This window comes from Nematolebias whitei, chromosome 1 (genome assembly GCF_014905685.2).
Source record: "Nematolebias whitei isolate Nwh7 chromosome 1, NemWhi1, whole genome shotgun sequence".
NCBI lineage: Eukaryota > Metazoa > Chordata > Actinopteri > Cyprinodontiformes > Rivulidae > Nematolebias > Nematolebias whitei.
This window is the reverse complement of record NC_056498.1, coordinates 56,564,247-56,583,771: the sequence shown is the minus strand read 5'-3', so window position 1 is coordinate 56,583,771 and position 19,525 is coordinate 56,564,247. Positions and strand designations below refer to the sequence as shown.

The following is a 19,525-nucleotide window of genomic DNA, read 5'->3' as shown; positions in this document are numbered from 1 at the left end:
GGAGCTTCCGCAACCAGAACTTAAGAGAGATCTCCACAGCTGTGCAGCAGGGCCAGTAAATTGAGTCTAAGGCCTATAATTTTGAAATGCCTCACCGTGCATAAACATTCTCCGAACAATCGTCATTCCAGGCATGCCTAGTGCGCACAGGATTATCAGAAATGAGGACGGATGAATGAGGCTGCAAAAATTACCTGAACGAATCCATTCTGGCTCAGTGCAAGACTCAACATGTCCTTTAGAATAAATAACATAATCCTTTTTATTCGTGTATGAGCTTTGCGAGTGAGTTACACCACTTTTCACTGCTCTGTTTAGAAACCCTTTCATCACTGATTACCACCTCAGTTATTGAGCGAGCCTTGACTTTATAAATCCTCTCACCCGGCTCCACCCTCGCTTCATTCTTTATTTTGTCTTTTTTTTTATCCAATTTCTGAAACTGGCAAGTAGTAGGGCAGGCTGTGCTCAGCCGTGTCAGGGTAAATTATGGATCAGGTGCTGTCAGTTGTAGCTGCTATGTGTTTGTGCCAGCAACACTGCGGGCAAGACCTGGCACGAGCACACACACCTCCCACCTTCAGCCCTGGTAGCTATCAAAGCAACCAAGCCCCTCATCTTCAACCAATACTAACCCCCATGTGTTACCATCTAGCATTACTTATTCTCTGCGCACAGCCACATGTGGAGGCATATGCTCAAGTTTATGAATAAAAACAGTGAATGCATGTGGTGAGCAGCTTCCATCTCTTTTGTGTTGGAAGAGCTCCAACATGCCCTTAGATCTTGATACAAGGTATTTTATGACCCAACACTGGTTCTTTGCGTTTATATGAAAGCACTGAACATGTATTAAGATACACAGGTCTGGCTTTTCTGCAAATAAACACATTTATAAATGAGATACAAGCCTAATCTATCTAAAAATAGATATAAAAACTGTTAGAAGACTAAACAAGTACAAAGAAAGAATGGGGTTTAGTTTGAAACCTGGCCAACAAACAAAGCTATTTAATAAGCATTGCAAATTTCCTTACGGTTGATTCTGACATTAATATGAGCCACAGTTCAATTGGAGCTTTGCGCAAGTTAATAAATTAAAAGACTTTTGAACAAAATTAAAGAGAAGCAAGCAAGAAAAAAAAACAAAAACGCTTGATGATGTAAAAATAGATGCAGGAGGGACAAAGGGGGTCAGTGGCACATACGCAGCAGGATGTGATTTTAACACATGGAGCTCACATTCTCATTACAGGCTTCGGTCTGAGGAGCCCAGGGGTCAAACCTGATCCAAACCCACACTGACAAGTGCAAATGGGATTCTGCTGTTTGTCTCAGTAGCCTCTAAACACAGCGCACCCATCAAACACCACCCCAAAACTGTCTCTCTCCTTCTATAACACACACACACCCTTTAAAGCATCATTTCGAACCCATCCACAAAAAGAGTCAAATAAACTGAGACGTATGCGGATTTGTCTGTATTTGCAGACTTTAACTTTAGGTATTAGTAAATTTGGTAATTTAGGTCTATTTCTAAACCCAAAAGCCAAAAAGCCCTGGAGCAATTCTAAACAGTCATTAGTCATCTTTGACCCACATGACGCTTGCACAAATTTGCTCACTTGATCACACTTTTTTTTTTCAAACACACACATAAATCAAGATATGCACATGGGAGCTCCATGTGGGGCCGGCTGGCCTGCGTTGATTTGCACAACCACCTTGATGAATCACCCTGCAACACAGCTCGCAGAGAAGCACTGTTTCTATTGTTGAATACAACTTCCCAGCAGAGACCGGTCGTCTTTTTTTTTCTTCTTCTGGACCTAAACACACACGTCAAAAGAAGAAAGGCCCAGGCATAAATTACACATGACCGTTATGCACAGTGTGTTTAAAATGCAATGTGCTGAGTGGGCCAGATGTTCCCCAAAAAGGGCCAGAGATGCCACAATGATAAAATTGTCCGCTCAAAATGACCTACAAACTCTCAAGCAACTTCTGACATAAAATGTTCTTGAATGATATGGCAGGGCGTATTTTCAGTGAATGGGCATTTGTGGGAAAGGAAACCATAAAATGACCATGCTTCCTGTGCGATTCATTATTAAACCAGCATGTGCATATTTGCAATCTGGAGGAAAAAAAAAAAAAAAGGTGTTCTTAGGAATTAAACATGGAAAGTATGAAATGCGCAACCAGCTCCCACCATGCCTCCAACACGAGCGTTCCCACCACATGTTTTATTCACGACTGATATTCTAAAAGCTGAAATAGAACAATCTTTTTTTTTCCCCTCCTCGCGCTCCCTCTGATTTACCAATAAATATTTCAAAGGAATGTCAGAAACGACAGAGAAACTCCACTCTGCAGGAAAGCGTTCCTTCTCACCTCTCCCATCCTCCTACCGTTTTACAAGATCCATGTGCGAGACTCACTTAAGCAGCAGATTTGCTTAATTTTCAACATGATTTAACAATTTGCTAGGTGAGTGTTCAGAGGCATGACGTGGAAGAGATGGGGCAACCCAGAAGTGGAAGAAGAGTGAAGAGGTAAACGAGAGATGGAAACACATCCTTGTACGTCAAAAGATTTAGGCACAAATCAGTGGTAAGTTTTTTCAATGAAATATAGAGTTGTCACGCTTGACATTTAGACTTTTAAAAGTAGAGAAAACATGAGAATGAACCTATTTGGCTCAGAATTCAGAATAAACAAGACTTTTGCACAAGTGAAAGGAAACACATCTGCTCTTTCCTGTCACTTATGCCTATTTATACCTGACTGGAGCCAGTAAAGTGCCTGTCTGCCTGACTGACAGATACACTCGCACACAGCTTCAGACAGGGTTATTCTTCTGTTTTGGTACAAAGAAAGTCATGTGTGCTACAATAACATAGCCAGAGGGAAAACAATGGGAAGACAGGTAGATTATTACTCATAAAAGAATGCAAGAAAAGTAAGTAGCACTTACAGTCTTTCAGTATTGCGGGGGATATTCCTTGGCATGGATTTGAGAGCCAGTCCATGGCAGTCTACTGTGGTGCCACTGCAGGTACACAAGGCTGGGCAGGCACCGGCTTTGCCTACAACCAGGGCAAAGAGCATCACCACCCACATCCACTGTCCGGCCAGTCTGCCCATTCTTGGCTCAAAGCGGCTATCTTGAATGGACATGTTCACCACAGCAACCTTTCCTTCACCGCTTCTGCTTCCCAAAGTCCTGCAACACCTCACAAGTCTGCTGGAATCAGTTGAATGACTTGGTGAACATCAACAGAAAAAGAGTTTCTTCTCAAAAATGAAGCCACAACAATCCCTTTTTTGTTGTTCTTCAGTATTTATAAAGCAGGTTTGATATCCACTAGTTTGTCGTAAAATTAAAAATTTAAAAAAATCTTTTTGGTTTCTTGTGCTCTCCTTCCAAACTCTTCTCCTGTCTTGTCTTTGTGGAGTTGGTGCGCTCTGGTCTGCACACGTCTGTCCTCCTCTCACTTTCTGCTCTGCTCTCCTGAAGAGAGAGGGAACACAGAAAAAAAAAAAAAGAAAAAAGAAAGCCAGTCTCTCTCTCTTGCTCACACACACACTAGTCATCCATCACAAGGATCTACAAATAGCAGAGCCCCCCCCCCCCCGACTCCACCCCTACCCCTCCTCACACACACACACACAACCCTGCCTGAACTCACTCTCATTCCTGCGATCCTTCTTCCATTCCCCTGACTCTCCTTATAATACAAATCTACTCCAGAAATCACTGCTTTTATTTTTCCCCTCCTCATTCTTCATTCTCAGGTTTGCCTCTAGGCGACCCCCTCTCGCCACCCTTCCCCCTACAGAGAGTCCTAACCTGTGTGACACTGCAAAGCTTCAGCCCGGAGGGAGATGCTTCAGGGAGACGGTTGCATCTACAAGGAGAGAGAACCCACAGGAGAAGAGAAGCATCAACAATTCAGTCCAGGGAGGTAAAAAGATGCAATAAACAGACAGAAAGTTTTTGTCTAAAGGTGAAAATTAAGTGTGGACACATACAGAGAAGCTGCTGGAGGGAACATCAGTGGAAAAGACCCACAAAACATTCATTTTCCCATTGGAGCAAAGATCAGTCTGGCATGTGCAAATTAAAAAGACAAACAGCTACACTCATACCTGCTGACTTTTAAATTTGGGGGAAAAACAACAGAAACCCTTTTCTTAACTTCCCAAACAAGAGACTCATACGCCCGTTAACAGCACTCTTCTGAGAGGAGGCAAGTAAACGAGAAGCAGCAGAAATTGCAAATCAACATTCTGGATGTGCGAGTACAAAAGCAGGAATGTCACTGGTTTATATCCACACGATTAAAAAATAAATAAAAAAAGAGTAAAGATGGGTGGCATTACTTAAAATAAGGCGCAAATTGTGAGAATTTAGTAGGAGAAATTGTTTTACTGGTCTGGAAGAGATTCTAATTTGCATGCAAAGTATCATCCCGCAATGAAATGACAATCTTGAGAACCACTGAAGCACTTTAATGGCATTTAGCATGTAATTCTGAATAATCAAAACTGCCTGCTTACATAGATCAGCACGCATACACCGATAACCTACATCGACGTTACCGGGATTATTTAAAAAAAAAGATAAAACATTAACAAATAAGCAAGATAAATGGAAGCAGAAATATTAAATGTATGTGCCCTGTTGACCAAATCTGCCCAGGAGCATGCAGGTGAACACACACACCGACTCGCACACAAAGCTGTGTCAGTAAAAACGTCAGAGTCGTGTAAATCCTCTACGAATGGCTTAATTAAAGAGGAGACAGTAGTGTTTAGTGGTAATGGGGGGTAGTAACATCCCTCGGCTCTCACAGAGTCGTGATAGGAATGCACACAAATACACAGCAAGAATTCTTCCTACAGCAGTAAGAAGAGGGGGACAGGGCAGCAATTACAATCGTCTGGCGGAAGAGAGTTTGTAAAACATGAAATCTAAAAAAAGGCGACTCAAGTGAGGTGCTACAACTGAATTATGGTCATACATACGTGGTATTTTTTACTAAAGCTTGCAAACTGTTCTGCTCCACGACTGAATATTGGCATTCCATTGCAACTCTAAATCATAAAAAAGTTAGTATCACAGTCATCAAGTCTTTTCAAAACATTTTTATGGGAAGCAAACCAAGCAGCTCTAACTTGTGGTCTCTTTTCAAAATGTGACTTTTTGGTATTTTGTAAAGCGAACAGACTTGGCAACCTCAAGCATTTCACTGCATAAAGCTAAATCACACCAATTCACAAGCCCACAAACACTCCTAGTTGAAGTGAAGTTTATTTCTGGGCGACCCTCTCATTTCACAGATATAATTTTGGACGAGGCACACCAAATATAACGTTTGGAGTTCAGATGTGCAACTTGTACTATTGTCAAAGCCGTCTGTTAGAGAACTGGTGAAAAGCAAAAGAGAACCCTCCCCGCAGATGTTTAAAACATACACTTACAATACCAAGCATGAATTAACGCAGACACCATAATGACAGAGACATTCCTGCTGCAGAAAGCAGGCTAGTCTTAATATCCACTCACCAAAGCTTTAAAATCTATAAAAATAAAAAATGTTTAGGATCTGCAAAGACCTGGACAGCTTCTCTTCCCTTCAGTTATGGAGTATACTATTTGTTCAAAGTAGTGAGTTTGTTTTTTGGTGATGTGTCTAAAACTTGTGTAAAATGTATTGAAAATTCATGTTTTACTAAAGTTGTTAAACACCTGCTTGTTTACTGCCGACAGGACACTGGGACGTTTTGTTAAACATGGAGGACATTAAAGTAGTCAGAAACATATAATGGTGGCATTTATAAAACTGTTTTTCATTCAGTTTATTTCACGTTTTTTTGCTCACAAAGTATATTCAACTAAAGAGCATCACCTTGTGGCTCTACAAAAAAGTGCAAAGCATCAGACGGCTGAAAGAGAAAAACAAAATTCAAATGTAAAGCACATTTTTTGACATCTTATATAAAACTATGATTAAAAAAAGAAGATTTTAGAACATATCTTTATGCATTTTACTTACAGTGACGTGCATCTTTAACAGTGGACTATGCAGCATTTGTCACAATAAAGTGAACTGCAACAGATTTGCATATTACTCAGAGTAAGACAAAGTGATCCTAAAAGTCATAGTGGTTCAAATTCTCCCAGTAAACGCCCACATTGAAGGCACCAGAGGCAAAAAGGCGAACAGTAGATTTAGCTTGAATTCAACCAGATAATGAAAACAAAAAACAAAGTTTGGTCAAATTACAAAAACACTTAAAATATATAAATGGTTTAGAATAAAAGCTGAGTTCACATTTGCATATGACTAAAAACTGGCCTCAACAAAAAGTCAAGAAAACAAAACAAAAAAAACATGTAACAGTAGTTTTCAAGTACAAAAAAATGAAAAATATTCACATAGCATACAAGCTGATGCTTGTAACTTCTTTCCCAGCAAACAAAACTCTTGTTTTATACACATATGAAACCATTTTAGATAAACTTTTAACTTACTTGGTGGGGGGGAAGACCAATGTACTCTATATACTTCAAGTTGGGACAATAATTTAGGAGATTTTCACTTGAAGGGATTTTTTTGGTTTTTAAGCTCAAGTCTGACTATAACTTATAGATTTAAATAAAAACAAGAGGAAAATAACCCACACCCTGCTCATCACAGTTCATCCTCAAAACATAGATTAATAAAAACATAAATATAATTAGCTTTCCTAAATAACTTTGTTGCAGTCAGTGGTAAAAACTGTTTTTTCCAAATTCACAGTTGCTCATTAATGCCACTTGTAACAGTTAACAATGGCGATAATAAACTCTAGAAACTAAGAAACCTGAACTGTTCTAAAATAGACTTGGTCAACTTCCTAACTGCTGATATAATCATATAATTTTGTAAATTGCATAGACATTTTTTTTTTAAAACAAACCACAGATTTAAATGGGACGTCTAATCCAAACCTTACAACACATTCCATGATTTTGTTTTTCCCAAAGCCTCCAAATTTATTTTATTCACTTTTAGATGAAGAAAAATGGTTTTCCAGGAATCGAGAAGCACAGTCTTTGGAAGGACAATCAATCCTGTAAAAAAGACCGAGAAAAAAAAAAAAAAAAAAAAAAAAGTGGTGAGACAGATTTCAAACGAGCAACGTTAGTAATTTAAGACTCGACTGGTGACAAAACTCTTCACTGCTGCGATGACGACAGTTCAAAGACGGAAGCTTTACTGAAGCGTTGTTGTGACTTTTTTAATGTTTTAGTTTATTTCCAAACAAGTATTTTACTATACATGACATACATTTTTAGTTCAAGTAGCTTTATTGTCGATCCATCACATGTGGTACATGAGGTCCCAGTTACACCCAAAAATAGCAAAATATAACGTATAAAACCCCCAGTAAATATGGATCTAAGATATACACTAAACAAACACCAAACTAAACAAAGTAGCTATACACTTAGCTATAAATGTTTGCAGACTATTATTAGGGATATTTTAACAACTTTTCAAGCTTTTTAGGTATTTTTTGTCATACGAGCAGTGCCTAAACAAACAGAAGCAAAACATTTGTCTGCACTGTCACCTAATATAATACATCTGATCATTACGAAACTGTAAAACTATTACGTCACAAAATGTGTTCTTTCTTCCGATGTAAAACTAAATTAGATCAAGTTAAAAGTCAAGCAATCCTGAAGAAAACTGTGCACCAAATGTCAGCATTTTCAGTAGAAAAGATTCAAGCTGTTAGTTATTTTTTAAACGTTGCATCACTGTTTTTTGTTGATGACAGTCCCAATTTATCTATTCTTAGTGAATCCATCGGTTTCTGTTATTTTTCTAAAGATTTCAGCTGTTCCTTAATAAGGGATTGTATTTCTTTAACTTTCTTGATGGGAGTGGTGGAGCAGAGGTTAGAGAAGGTGAGCCTGTGATTGAAAGATCACAGGATCAACTCCAAAGTACTGACAACATCAACAATGTGGGTGGGATAGGTGAAGCAGCCACACCTGCCTCCACCCTCATTCGCCCCACTCTGGGCCCTTGAGCAAGGCCCTTAACCCCCACCATCTGCTCCTCAGGGTGCCCTAAATAGCAGCTCTCTGCTCCACACAGTAGCTCGGTGATCTGCGGTTGTGTCAAGAAGGGCACCCGGCGTAAAAATAATTGCCAAGTCTTCGTACGACTTCATGCGACTTGTGGTGACCCATAATGCAGGGAGCAGCCAAAAGAAGAAGAAAAATTTTATTTAACTTTCTTCCAAATATACCCAAAATTCATGTAGCGAAATGGTTAAAATCACGTTTTTTCTTCTGAATATGCTGAAGCACTGTTCTTCTGCCAACCCTCTGGAGTCTTGTCTCCTGGGAGCTTCTGTGAGTTCAGAACAACATGCTCCTCCATTTATCAGAACTAGAACAGCGTTCAACATTCAAGCAGCCAATGTCCTGTGTCCCCTCAGCCAATGATGCTCCAACTAATGCTGCTAATAAGGCTCACACACCCAGATACAGCTGCGGCTATCACAACTGATTCCAATTTATTAATGTTCGCCCTACATCGTTTGCCAAAACGTATGGATTGATTTGTTTCCTCACCACTACTTTTGCAAATGGACAAATAATGCAGACATGTGCACAGACAAAAAACAAGATAACACAAAAATGAAACAATCCATCTTGTGCTATTGTTTTCTATCAAATGATCTAAAGGTTTTCGATTTATCTGTCATTATCACAGTTGGATTCACTTTTTTGTATTGAATTTTTACTTTGGAGATTGTATTTTAGATATTTGTTTTGATAGGAGCACTAACTATATGGAATACCGCACCTGCTGTATCCACAAGACAAAAACTGTTAGCTATGTTTTTGATTGTGATGATTTGATATATTTATTTTATAATAAAAGCAGGTTAATACTTTATTTGTTCTAGAAAACACATTCATACTGAGGAGATGCAATACTCACAGCATCACTCTGGAGCTTTCCTTTTTATGGTAATATTTGTCTTCCCAGTGCTTTTCTCTGTTAAAAATATACAAAAAGCTGATTACTATTTTAGAAAATTGAACTGTGAAAGAAAAAAAAAGTGTTTAGGCTTCTTACATGCACTTTAAATATTATTGTTTAACTTAAGAAAATACCTCCTAACAGGACCGCTAGTGCCAAAATATAATAAAAATATATTTTCAATTTACTGGCTGCTTCGGAGTAAGATAAACAAATTTTCTCAAGGCTTCAAATATGGAAGCTAAATATACAGTACCTTAATAACTTCACCCAAAGAGCGTGAGCGCAAGTGTCTCCTGATGAACGGTGTCTGAGAGTGTGCCAAAGGAGTCTGCTCAGGCTGCTTTTCAAACTAAAAAACATATACTTCTTTATGCACCAGTTATGAATGTAAGTTGTACAAAAGGATTTCTTGTCCTTGGGATGATCACACTCAAGTTACCTGTCTGATGAGCTTCTTCTTCTTGGCAGACTCTGGCATGATGCTGACCTGCTGGTACAGTTCTCTGAGGGCAGACTCAGTGTAACTCTGAGTCTCAGACGACTTGATGCTGCTGCAAATCTCACCTGCGGTTGTTCTTATTGAGGGAGACGGAGAGGCAGCAGTTATCGCAGCCATAGAGCCATCGTTGGTCTCAGAACAGACGCTTAAATCATCCTAGAAAAATCCAGACATGCAATTCCACATTGTTAGCTCGATGAAACAACTGTTTTATACATGGAATAAATGTGTGTGAGGCAGAGTGCAAATATAAATTTGAAACTGCCTCAAATTTTATTTTAGCTTTATTTATAAATGACTCTTTGATAACCTGAAAGAGACCCCAGCCTTTAGGTTTTAAATTTAGACAAGAAATACTTTAGAAGTATCAACACTAAAGTTACTGGATGATTAAACAAAATCAGGAAACACAAAGGAAATACCTTTTACATAATATTTAATGTGGTACAAACACTACTCTTTATTTAGAGGATCACCCAAATGGAAATAACTAAAATAATAAGAACAAAATACTTACACTTAACTGAAGACTTTTTGATCCTCTGTAGACAAACTGGGCATATTCTTTGATATACACAGGAGCCTTCAATGAAAAAAATGGAAAAGAAAATTTCTAATAAACTATTTCACTTTTGTAGCCAAATTAATGTGGCAATATAAAAAATAGCTCACTCTCAACATCAAGCATGATACACAAATGCCCCAATCTAGTCTGAAGGGTCCACAGTAGATGTAATATTTCAGGTGATAAATTATTCCACACACATGTGAACTCAGAAAAACACAAACCACACTGTACTATTTGACATGCTCCATACATTTCATCTGAATGGAAAGTTTGGATATCTGTTTTATATCAGGCATTGGTTTCAGTTTGACTAGTTTTAATCAAAATGGTGTAAAGAAGTAGACAAAATGCACAGATTTGCCATAACATTATGACCATAACAAAGTGAGGAAGGCTGCTCTTCTTGATGAACAGCAATGTTCTGCTGGAAACATGTGCATCCTGACGCACAAACGCTTCCACGACACAATAACATCTACCACACGATACTTTTCACCTCTGGACTTAGTTTAACTGTATGATAAAACAAAAACTTGCCATTTTCCATTTCACAGAGGAAGAGAAATGGGTGTTGTGGGAAAGAAAAACAAAAGTAGTGTACAACACAATTCCTTCAACTGTTAAAGAATACTGTTCTGTGTGGTAAGAGTGGTTGGCAGTGCAGCTGGAACACAAGCAATGTTTTATTTTTCACTGCTGATTAAAATATTGGGTTAATTGCAGAGACATCCGGGAGATTTACATGTGCTGACATCAAGCCATGCAACCAAAAAAAATAAAATAAAGCTATAACCTAGCCAACTGCTTCTGAGCAATTTAGGTTATCTGTAGATTTATGACACTGACCTGGTTATCACCAGACCAAAAATTAATTTTAATTTTGACATTTAATTTTATATCTGATGGTAATGGTAAATGGACTGTACTTATAAAGCACCTTTCTATACTCAAAACGCTTTACACTACAATCTGTGCCCTCTTTTACCCATTCATACAGCACTCTGCTATATCTCTTAAGACTAATCAATGCTTCAGATCACATCCATACACCGATGGGACATACACCGGAGGCAATGAGGGGTTCAGTGTCTTGCCCAGGGACACTTCAACATGCCCCAACTCTCCCATTGGAGGACGACTGCTCTAACCACTCAGTCACAGCTGCCCATGTGTGATGGACTTGTGACCTGTCTGAGGGGTACCCCGCCTCTCTCACAGTGACTGCTGGATATGGGCAACCCAGTGACCTCTGCAACCCAGAAAGGAAGAAGCGCATAAAGATAATGGATGGATTTATTTCATTTAAGTGGATTTTCACCATTTTATGTTGCACATGCTGGCCAAACAAAAACAGAACAAAAGGACTACAACTTTTATATCTGTTAGCATAGTCATCAAATTTATGTTCTGTACTAGTGGCTATGATAGTTAAAGAATCTTCAATGATTTTCAGACACATGCCTATACTTTGTTCTTCCCCTTTAACCCATCTGCATTTCTTGTGTCGCTAGTAATGTCTCTGCTTGTAATGAAAGATCCATACAGTAATGATAAACACATGAAATCTGAAGGGCACTAGGAAAGCACAAGCTAAATCAAGGCCACCTGTCTAGGCAATTCAAACACACAAAAAAAAAAACTAAATTTGAGGGCCTTTTCAATCACACAGACATTTTTTCACCAAATTGCTAGATAGATTTTCAGCAATCTTGCCAACAATGACAGCACTAATCACAAGCCCTAATCTCTGCTCGTCTTCAGAGGTGACAGCATTTCCCCTAAGTTTCTGGGCTTGGGTGAGGTGAGGGTGGATTGGGGTGGGGTTGTAAAGCACATCTATAAATGATAAAACTTAAAAAAAAAAAAATAATGTGTCAAAATGTGATTACAGTGATAAAACTCCTAAAGCTTGACACAGAAAGGGTGATTTTGGCCTTTATACAACTTTGCCATAATAAGAATGAGGCCATTGGCATCTCAAATGGCCGCAGTGAATTGGTCACGTGTAAAAAACACATACAGACATTATTTTATTGCAAGCCATGACCTTGACAGGGGGAGTGCAGTTCTGTTAGGGCAGCAGAGTGCCCTCCTTGAATAATGGTAGGGACTCCGCTCTGTGACTAAAATGGGAAATGCATCTTCTTAATGGCTGTAATAAGCTGTGTATTCATCTATACATATGACAAATGGTGCCTATTTGTGTCTTGTCTTGATTTAACAAACTACACATTTAATACAAATAAGTTACTGTATCTCATAAATCTGAAAAAAAAAAACACATTCCTTTACATGTATACAAGAGTTGCTGCAGCAACACAAAAAAGGATCTGACAAAGAAGCATAACGTTATTTACCTTGAACAGTTTTTGCGAGTACCTGATGAGGAATGCTATGTTATTATTCAGCTTCTCTATGTTCCCCTGAAGATCACTTGCCATCACCTTGAACATAAACAAAGAAAAAAAAACAAGTGTCAAAGAAACTTAAAGACATACTTTTAAAAAGCTTGGATGCTTAACACTTGCATTTTTGGGCCAGATGATGTGCGGAGCAAACATTTTTGCCAAGTTAATAGCAGACATCTTGTTGACGTGTTGATTGCGAGCTGTGTGGTACAATAGGTCTAGCAGCAACTTCAACATGCTGCGGTTGGCTGGTGGGAGAAGCATGAAAAGCAGCTGAAATGCCTCAATCTGGTGTTCCTTATCTGGGTTGCTTGTCTTGTCCCCATTTTCATCAAAGAGAGTCAACTCTGGACAACACAGATACAAAAGAATCATTACAACAGAGCAGATTATGCTACAATTCAAATAGGAATCTGTGCATAAACCAATAAACACCTCCAATCTTCAAGTGAGCAAGATAATGTCTGTGCGTGAGCAGAGGCTCAGGCAGCTCTCCTAGGTACATTTTAAGCAACGAGGCTGCATCATTGGGGTGGAAGTCTCCTGTCTCTAGATCTATGTCAGCCCCAGCGTTCAGCATCTCCCTGAGGGCTGCCTGTCTTAAGCTGTGGCCTGGCACCCGGAACAACCCCTCCACATGCAGATCTGAGGGGAAAATAAAATAGCAGAGACACGGGAAGAGATGTGATGTGGAAGTGTTTGGGAACGGAGTGAAAATAAAGACAAAGCAGAGTGAAAAATGAAAAAAAAATCAAAAATAATAATAGAGCAAAAAGACTGATGGAGAGTCAGCTAGACCAAAGTGCTTTCAAATGAATTATTGACTAAAGCATTTGCTCCCAGTGTCCACTTTCAGTGAATGACATCATTTCTTGCTCAAAATAAACCCTGACATCATGCTAACTCGTTATTCTTCAATATAATAAAACAAAATCAAACTCAGTTATCAAATACAGTGACTATAGATAGGATTTGTAGATGAAAAACTTTTTGCATATATTTATATCTGCTTTGACAGAGAAGCATACGTAAATACTTACTTTTACTCAGGTATTCAATGAGCTGATAGATCTGTGCTATTCCTTCTTCAGTTAAAGGTGCCCCAAAAATGACTCCCTTTTCTGCAAGCAAATGGATGATTGTATGGATTAAGTTTTTTTTCTACTGTATGTCTATGTAATATATAATGATTGGTACACAATATAAATTAAAACACCTAAAGATTACAACAGGAAATAAAAAAAACTCAAGATGTAAATGTCAGAGAGCTGATCAAAAGACAAAAAGTAGTTATTGGTTATCTACTAAAAATATATTGGGCTGTGTTAAAATAATGATTAACTACCATAACAGTTAATATAAATTGTGATGATTTCATGCTGCTGACACTTGTACATATTGTTTCAAGTCAAACCTTTCCGTCTGAGGAAGTTGAAGGAGCGCAGAAAACCAGTGGAAGAGGGAACTCTGGGCTCCAATTCTCCAGTCAGCTGGGCAAACTCATCCCCTGGCAGATCTATCAGTCGAGTGATGTTGCTAAGCACCAAATCTATGAAGGTCTGCGGATGTTCATGTCTTAATCTCTCCACATAGAAGTCCGGGTTAAAGACCACAGACTGGTTTCCAGTTGGCATTTCATGGCTGAAGAACATGTTGCATTTACTAACCCTGAGAGACAAAAACAAAAACCACGCATGCTGGTAAATTATAAAGATCTATAGTTGGAAAAAAAAAAAAAAAAAACGGTTAAAACGTTTACGCAACAAGTATATTGTAGTTAGAATCACTGGTAGAGTTGCAGAAATGCACTGCTAGGCAACTTAGCTATGCTGCGGAAGCTAGCAATTATTTCAATAAACAGTAGTAAAAAGTAAAGAAAATTATTGTAACTAAGTATAACAGAAACGTACGATTAATACAATCAGCGAGGAAGCATTGCAAAGCTGTTTATGTGACTACATATTTAATAAAAGTTGATACCATCTGTCCAATTTGCGAGTGTTTTGGGGATCTTTCCTCGTCGCCATCTTCTTTTTTTGAATCTTCCGCTGTTTCGTCTTTAGCCCCGCCTACAAAATACGTCATTTACGTATCGACCGTTAAACCCACAGTAAAAGGTTTTTTTGTTTTTTTGTGAGCGTAGTAAAATAGTTTAAATACAAATAATAAACAGTATATTTTAGGCCCATTAAGCTAAATTCGCCGAAAAGTTATAGAACCAGTAATGCAGCAGGAAGTATGTTTATTACAGTATAGGGACTGCCACAGAATCCCCTAAAGATATAAAATATAATTTATGATTGTGCACTTAAGCCATTAAATTAATTGGACAAATCTGAATCTTACACCAAATAAGGCTAATTATTTTTATAGCACATTACAAGAAACAAAGCCGAAAAAAAAACCTGCTGTCAAAATGTGAAAGAAAAGGATCAATATCAATTTTTTTTTAAATTACGCACAATAAAAGGAAAAACTGTCTGTATCTTAAGTTACAACGGAGTAAGTGAGCACAAAGACATACGGCAAATGTAGAAAATAGTTCAAATTAGGATAAGACTGAAAAATAATTATTAAAAACAAAGCAGTTTTAGAGTTGCATTAAGGAGAGAGGGCTCTGGGTTCAACTATTACATAAATATTTCATTCTAATTAGGAAATTATGCTTGGTTGAGTGATTGCACTACAATTGTATGATATTCAAATATTAGGATTTCAAAAATGTTGTTTTTTTTTTTTTTGTCCTGCAAGCACAAACCCTAAATCTTTAACTTAGTTTGTGAAAGTTTCAGCTTTATTCTATGAGATGTGACACTGGCATAAGTTTACTTCAAATAGAAGTAAAAAACAACTTTTTGTGACCAAAAACATGCATGTGAGGCTGGCAACTCTAAATTGTCTCTAGGTGAGTGAGAGTGTGACTGGTTGTTTGTCTCTATGTATCTGTGATGGATTTGCAACCTGTCCAGTGTGTATGGACACTGGTACATCCTGTGCACCCCAGGTACAAAGCAGGAGTACAACACACAAACCATTTGATTTTTTTATTAAAAACATTTTGCACTTTCTTGTTGCCCAGACTGAAAAATATATATGTTTGAAGAACAATCAACCTAAATTAAATTGTCTAACATTTTTTTTAAGTAAACAATACAGTTATAAATATCCTTTAGTTGGTAGTGAAACACGATCGAGGCTTCAAATATAAATATCACAACAAAAGTAGATTTTTTTTTACTAACAGAATGATTTGTCTGTACAAAGAGGTCTGAGAGACATTACACAACTCATTACAGCCAAATTACCCATTTTTGCACAATATACATTTATGTTGCATTTACAATATTACATTGGTTTTTTTTATTTAACATGAATAAATATCTGAAATACTGTTAAGCACAGAAAGAAATTAAAGAAAATGACATTTTTTCTAAGAGCATAATAAAAAGCAGAGAACTGTTTTTTCGCTGATTCTAATGTCCAAAGGGACATTCACTGCCTTCTCCATCTAACCTTGCTCTGATTTCTGTCAAAGTGTGTGTCTTTTCTTCAAAAGTTTTCTTCCTTTTAGCCACCAATTTTCTTTCTGACCATTGTGCCCGCGTCCTCACAGGAACGTCACGTCCTCAGCCAAGTCTGGCCTTGGTACTTCAAGGAACAGCGAGGTCTAAGCCTGCCCAAAGTTCTCCAGCACGCCCGGCGAAACGTGTGGGAAGAGATACAGAAGAGCAACGGGTCCAGAGCACCATTGATGTACCACAGTGGAAGTGACAAATAGGATTTCAGAACAGTGTAGACAGACAGGACCGTGTCGGACCACACCACCACGTACATCTGCATCAGTGAGGAGGCAATATCTGGAAAATTTAACAGAAAAAAGGCCACTACGACTGCACCTGAAAAAAAAAGAGTTTAATTATAAAGGACTTTGCACATGTCCGCACATACAGTTGTCCTCACTAACTTTTCAGAAATTTTTAGAAAAACTGTTACCTTTTGGAGTAATTGAACATTTGGACTGAATCACTATAATGCCACAACCTGAAGACATAAACTTTATAGTTTTTCAATAACTTACCCATGAGTCTCAGAGCTCGTTTCTCATTCAGAAGTAACTTTCCATTCTGATGGCAGCGGATATCTTGTCTTCCCTCTAGAACCGGTCTCATAAGTCCCATGTTCCTCCTCTGACGGCCATTCCTCTTTAGGTGGAGCAGAATGAGCATATACAGGGTAAAGATGGAAACCAGTGGGACCTGTAGATGGACAGGAATTACTGGATGAGTGTGCATGTTTGATGCAGAAAAGTAAATCTGTCACTGATCTTACCAGAAAGAAGAACGTCGCTCTCAGAAGCAAGGCTCCCTTATAGATGTGTGCAGGGGCAGGTTCTGTCATTTCACACATGGTGGATACCTTAAAGGCGTCCTCCTGTGTTGTTGCAGTGTAGTCCAGAATGCAGGCCCGAGCCTGGTCATAGACCAGAGCAAACGGCACTGCTGAGACCAGAGAAACAATCCATACGGCAAGAAGGCATGGCAGTCGAGACTTCTTTTAAAAAGAAAAGGGTGAGGAAAAGCAAACTCGGTTATTATTGAGACTTTGAGCACCAAACTTATTTAGACCACTAAATAATGCAGTGTTGCAGACATCTGTTCAGATTAAAAGTGCACATCGGTACAAAACTATAAAGATTCTACAACTCTGGGCACAGCAATTAGTTTTTTTAAGAATTAGAATAAGGTGCTGGAAATGTCACAACAGTTATAACAAAATAATATTTAGTGTGCGGATGCATTTACTTCTTTGTCAAAGAACTGCACCTCAGATTTCACATAAAATTCAAGCAGTAAAGAAACACAGCAACGCGGAAACAGAAAAGTGACCACGAAGACCTGTCATGAGTTAACAGTACAGCTTTATGGTGCAAATACTCAACCTTCAGACTGGAGAGAGACCACATGGTGTGGCAGATTGCTGTGTAACGCTCGATGGTGAAGGTCACAATAACCCAGCTTGTGGTTGCACAGTATATTTGGCGGACCATGAAGTACACCTTGCACACTGCCTGGCCAAGGCGCCATGGATAGCTCTCCCAGTAATACCGATATAAAGTCACGGGGATGGTCAACAGCTGCAGAATGTCTAAGATATTAACAAAAATAGAGAGATACAGGTGAAGAAAAGAAACGTCTCCATCCAGGCTAGGCCAAGGACTAGCCAAACTAGGGCCAGATTAAACTCTGACAGTGCAGATCAAGACGACCTGCCAAATTTCAGAACATACAACACCATGCTGAGGAAATAAACACCCATCAGATCCAACATCACACAGAAAGTGGCATTTCATTTGCACTTGCATGCAATTTCCTTCTCTGTTCTAAATGTTTTATGTCAATCTTCCATTCGCTAATAGCTCGATGTAATGCAGGCACATGCAGGCACTTTGACTGTGAATTGTGTCACTGCTACCATTCTGCAGAGGTGAGTAATGGTGTACCTGATATAACGAGGCTGAGTAGATAGAAACGAATGGCACTGACTCTCATATGAACATCCATAAGGAGAGTCAGAATGCTCACACCATTGAATAGGACCTGTAAAGCATTTGGGAAAGCGCAATTGATGATTTACAACGTATCGTCTGCACATCATTAGGCTTCTGTAGCTCAGGTTTGTTGCTCTACTTTCTTTTTGTCACATCCACACTGCTAGACATTGACATAACAACTGTGTGTCTTGGGAACTTGAGTGTACATACTCCAAAGAAGAAGACGATGCTATAGAAGATGGTCATAGGGACAGCGATCGTCAGTGGCTCACTTTTGGTAACACTGATGTCAAGCTTTGGCGTCTCACTTGGGCTGACATTACAGCTGAAGATGAATGAAAGCTGCTCCGAGTTGTTCATGATGAGACTCCTAGGTGGTAGCTGTGATATGAAGAAAACTGTGAACAATACCTCCAATATTGAGCTGGAATATAGAAATTATGTTTTCCAAATTGAGCCACTCAGCTGTAAATGAATAATGAATAAACATGTAGGCATTACCAAGTAATCCTCTAATCAAATATAATTGCTTATTATCAAGCTGAGGTAAAATTAATGCATAAAAATATGTTCTTCTGGCGGTTTTGCATGAATTAGTTTACAAATGTAGTTGCTCTGCTAACGTTAAAATGTAAAAGAGAGGAAGACAAGCCCATCTGCTGTTTTAGGTGCTCATGTACATAATAAGCTGGAAAGCCCTGAAGAGAAAATAAAAGAAATAAATCTGTTGGTTTCAATAAATTTTTAAGAGAGCATGTTTTACTTAATAGATTAAACTTGAGTTGATTTACCATATGAAACAAAACATTTAATAAAAGCCCATCCCAATTTATGATCAAATTAGAGGATGAAAAGAATTAAAATAGGCATCTGTAAGAAGTATGATTGAAAATAAAAATAATTAACATATTTACCCAAACTGTCATTAATTCAGAACAAATTAAGTTACATTTAAGAACATTTCTTTGTTTGCAGGTAAAATCTTAACAAATTTTAGAAATGTTACCTGAATAGAGGGGGCATATAGAGTGAGAGCTGCAATTATGGCCATCAGCAAATCATTTTTTTGTGGTTATTAAAATGCAATACATTATGTTTTAAATAATCTAATTAAGACAGCATGTTGACACTGCAAAAATTAAAGATTCCTGCAATTTTTTTCACAATAACACCTTATCTGAACATATTTAAAGTGTAATAAATAAACTCACCTATTTGGGAGTGGATGCAGAATTAAAAAAACAGCAGTTACTGTCACAAGCAACAACAAAAAAAAAAATTCTCTGCTTTGGTTGTCTTGCCTTCCTCCGTACATCAATGAGTCTCTAACGCCCTCTCTCCAGCCTCCTCACTCGCTCCCTTCGTCTACAGACACACACTCTTAGTCATGTCATAACAGTGGCTGGTACTATCTCAAGCGAGTGAGGAGGCTGATATATA

General features: G+C 38.3%; 3 protein-coding genes across 3 annotated transcripts in view; all 3 read right to left on the bottom strand.

Moving 5' to 3' along the window:
- LOC119428313 (slit homolog 1 protein) overlaps positions 1-3,510 on the bottom strand; it is a 94,021-nt gene extending 90,511 nt beyond the window's left edge. Inside the window, exon 1 of the mRNA XM_037696018.1 lies at positions 2,978-3,510. Within this exon, the coding sequence (XP_037551946.1) occupies positions 2,978-3,180 (203 nt within the window). The 5' untranslated portion in view covers positions 3,181-3,510. The remainder of the gene's footprint in view (positions 1-2,977) is intronic.
- On the bottom strand, positions 3,392-14,583 carry arhgap19 (Rho GTPase activating protein 19). Its single transcript, XM_037695902.1, has 10 exons — positions 14,515-14,583; positions 13,949-14,202; positions 13,575-13,655; positions 12,970-13,179; positions 12,655-12,881; positions 12,484-12,570; positions 10,076-10,141; positions 9,499-9,714; positions 9,313-9,408; positions 3,392-3,514 (listed from the first exon to the last, which is right to left on the bottom strand). The coding sequence occupies exons 1-10, from the start codon at positions 14,559-14,561 to the stop codon at positions 3,392-3,394; spliced, it is 1,407 nt and encodes a 468-aa protein (XP_037551830.1). The 5' UTR covers positions 14,562-14,583.
- A 1,569-nt stretch (positions 14,584-16,152) lies between these two features.
- Positions 16,153-18,445, bottom strand: LOC119412292 (pyrokinin-1 receptor-like). Its single transcript, XM_037679282.1, has 6 exons — positions 18,296-18,445; positions 18,035-18,131; positions 17,474-17,679; positions 16,864-17,085; positions 16,613-16,790; positions 16,153-16,430 (listed from the first exon to the last, which is right to left on the bottom strand). The coding sequence occupies exons 1-6, from the start codon at positions 18,443-18,445 to the stop codon at positions 16,153-16,155; spliced, it is 1,131 nt and encodes a 376-aa protein (XP_037535210.1).
- Between the last annotated feature and the right edge of the window lie 1,080 nt (positions 18,446-19,525).

Bases quoted from the DNA above. Each gene is read 5' to 3' on its own strand.
- arhgap19 (XM_037695902.1), bottom strand. From the start codon at position 14,561: ATGGCGACGAGGAAAGATCCCCAAAACACTCGCAAATTGGACAGATG. The intron at 9,715-10,075 runs GTAAGTATTTTG...GGATTTTTCTAG, and splicing joins CAAAAAGTCTTCAGTTAAGT to GATGATTTAAGCGTCTGTTC. The intron at 3,515-9,312 runs GTACTGTATATT...CTCTCTCTTCAG, and splicing joins CTTTGGGTGAAGTTATTAAG to GAGAGCAGAGCAGAAAGTGA.
- LOC119412292 (XM_037679282.1), bottom strand. From the start codon at position 18,445: ATGAACAACTCGGAGCAGCTTTCATTCATCTTCAGCTGTAATGTCAGC. The intron at 18,132-18,295 runs GTATGTACACTC...AATGCTTTACAG, and splicing joins GCATCGTCTTCTTCTTTGGA to GTCCTATTCAATGGTGTGAG. The intron at 17,086-17,473 runs GTTGAGTATTTG...TCTTTTTAAAAG, and splicing joins GGTCTCTCTCCAGTCTGAAG to AAGTCTCGACTGCCATGCCT.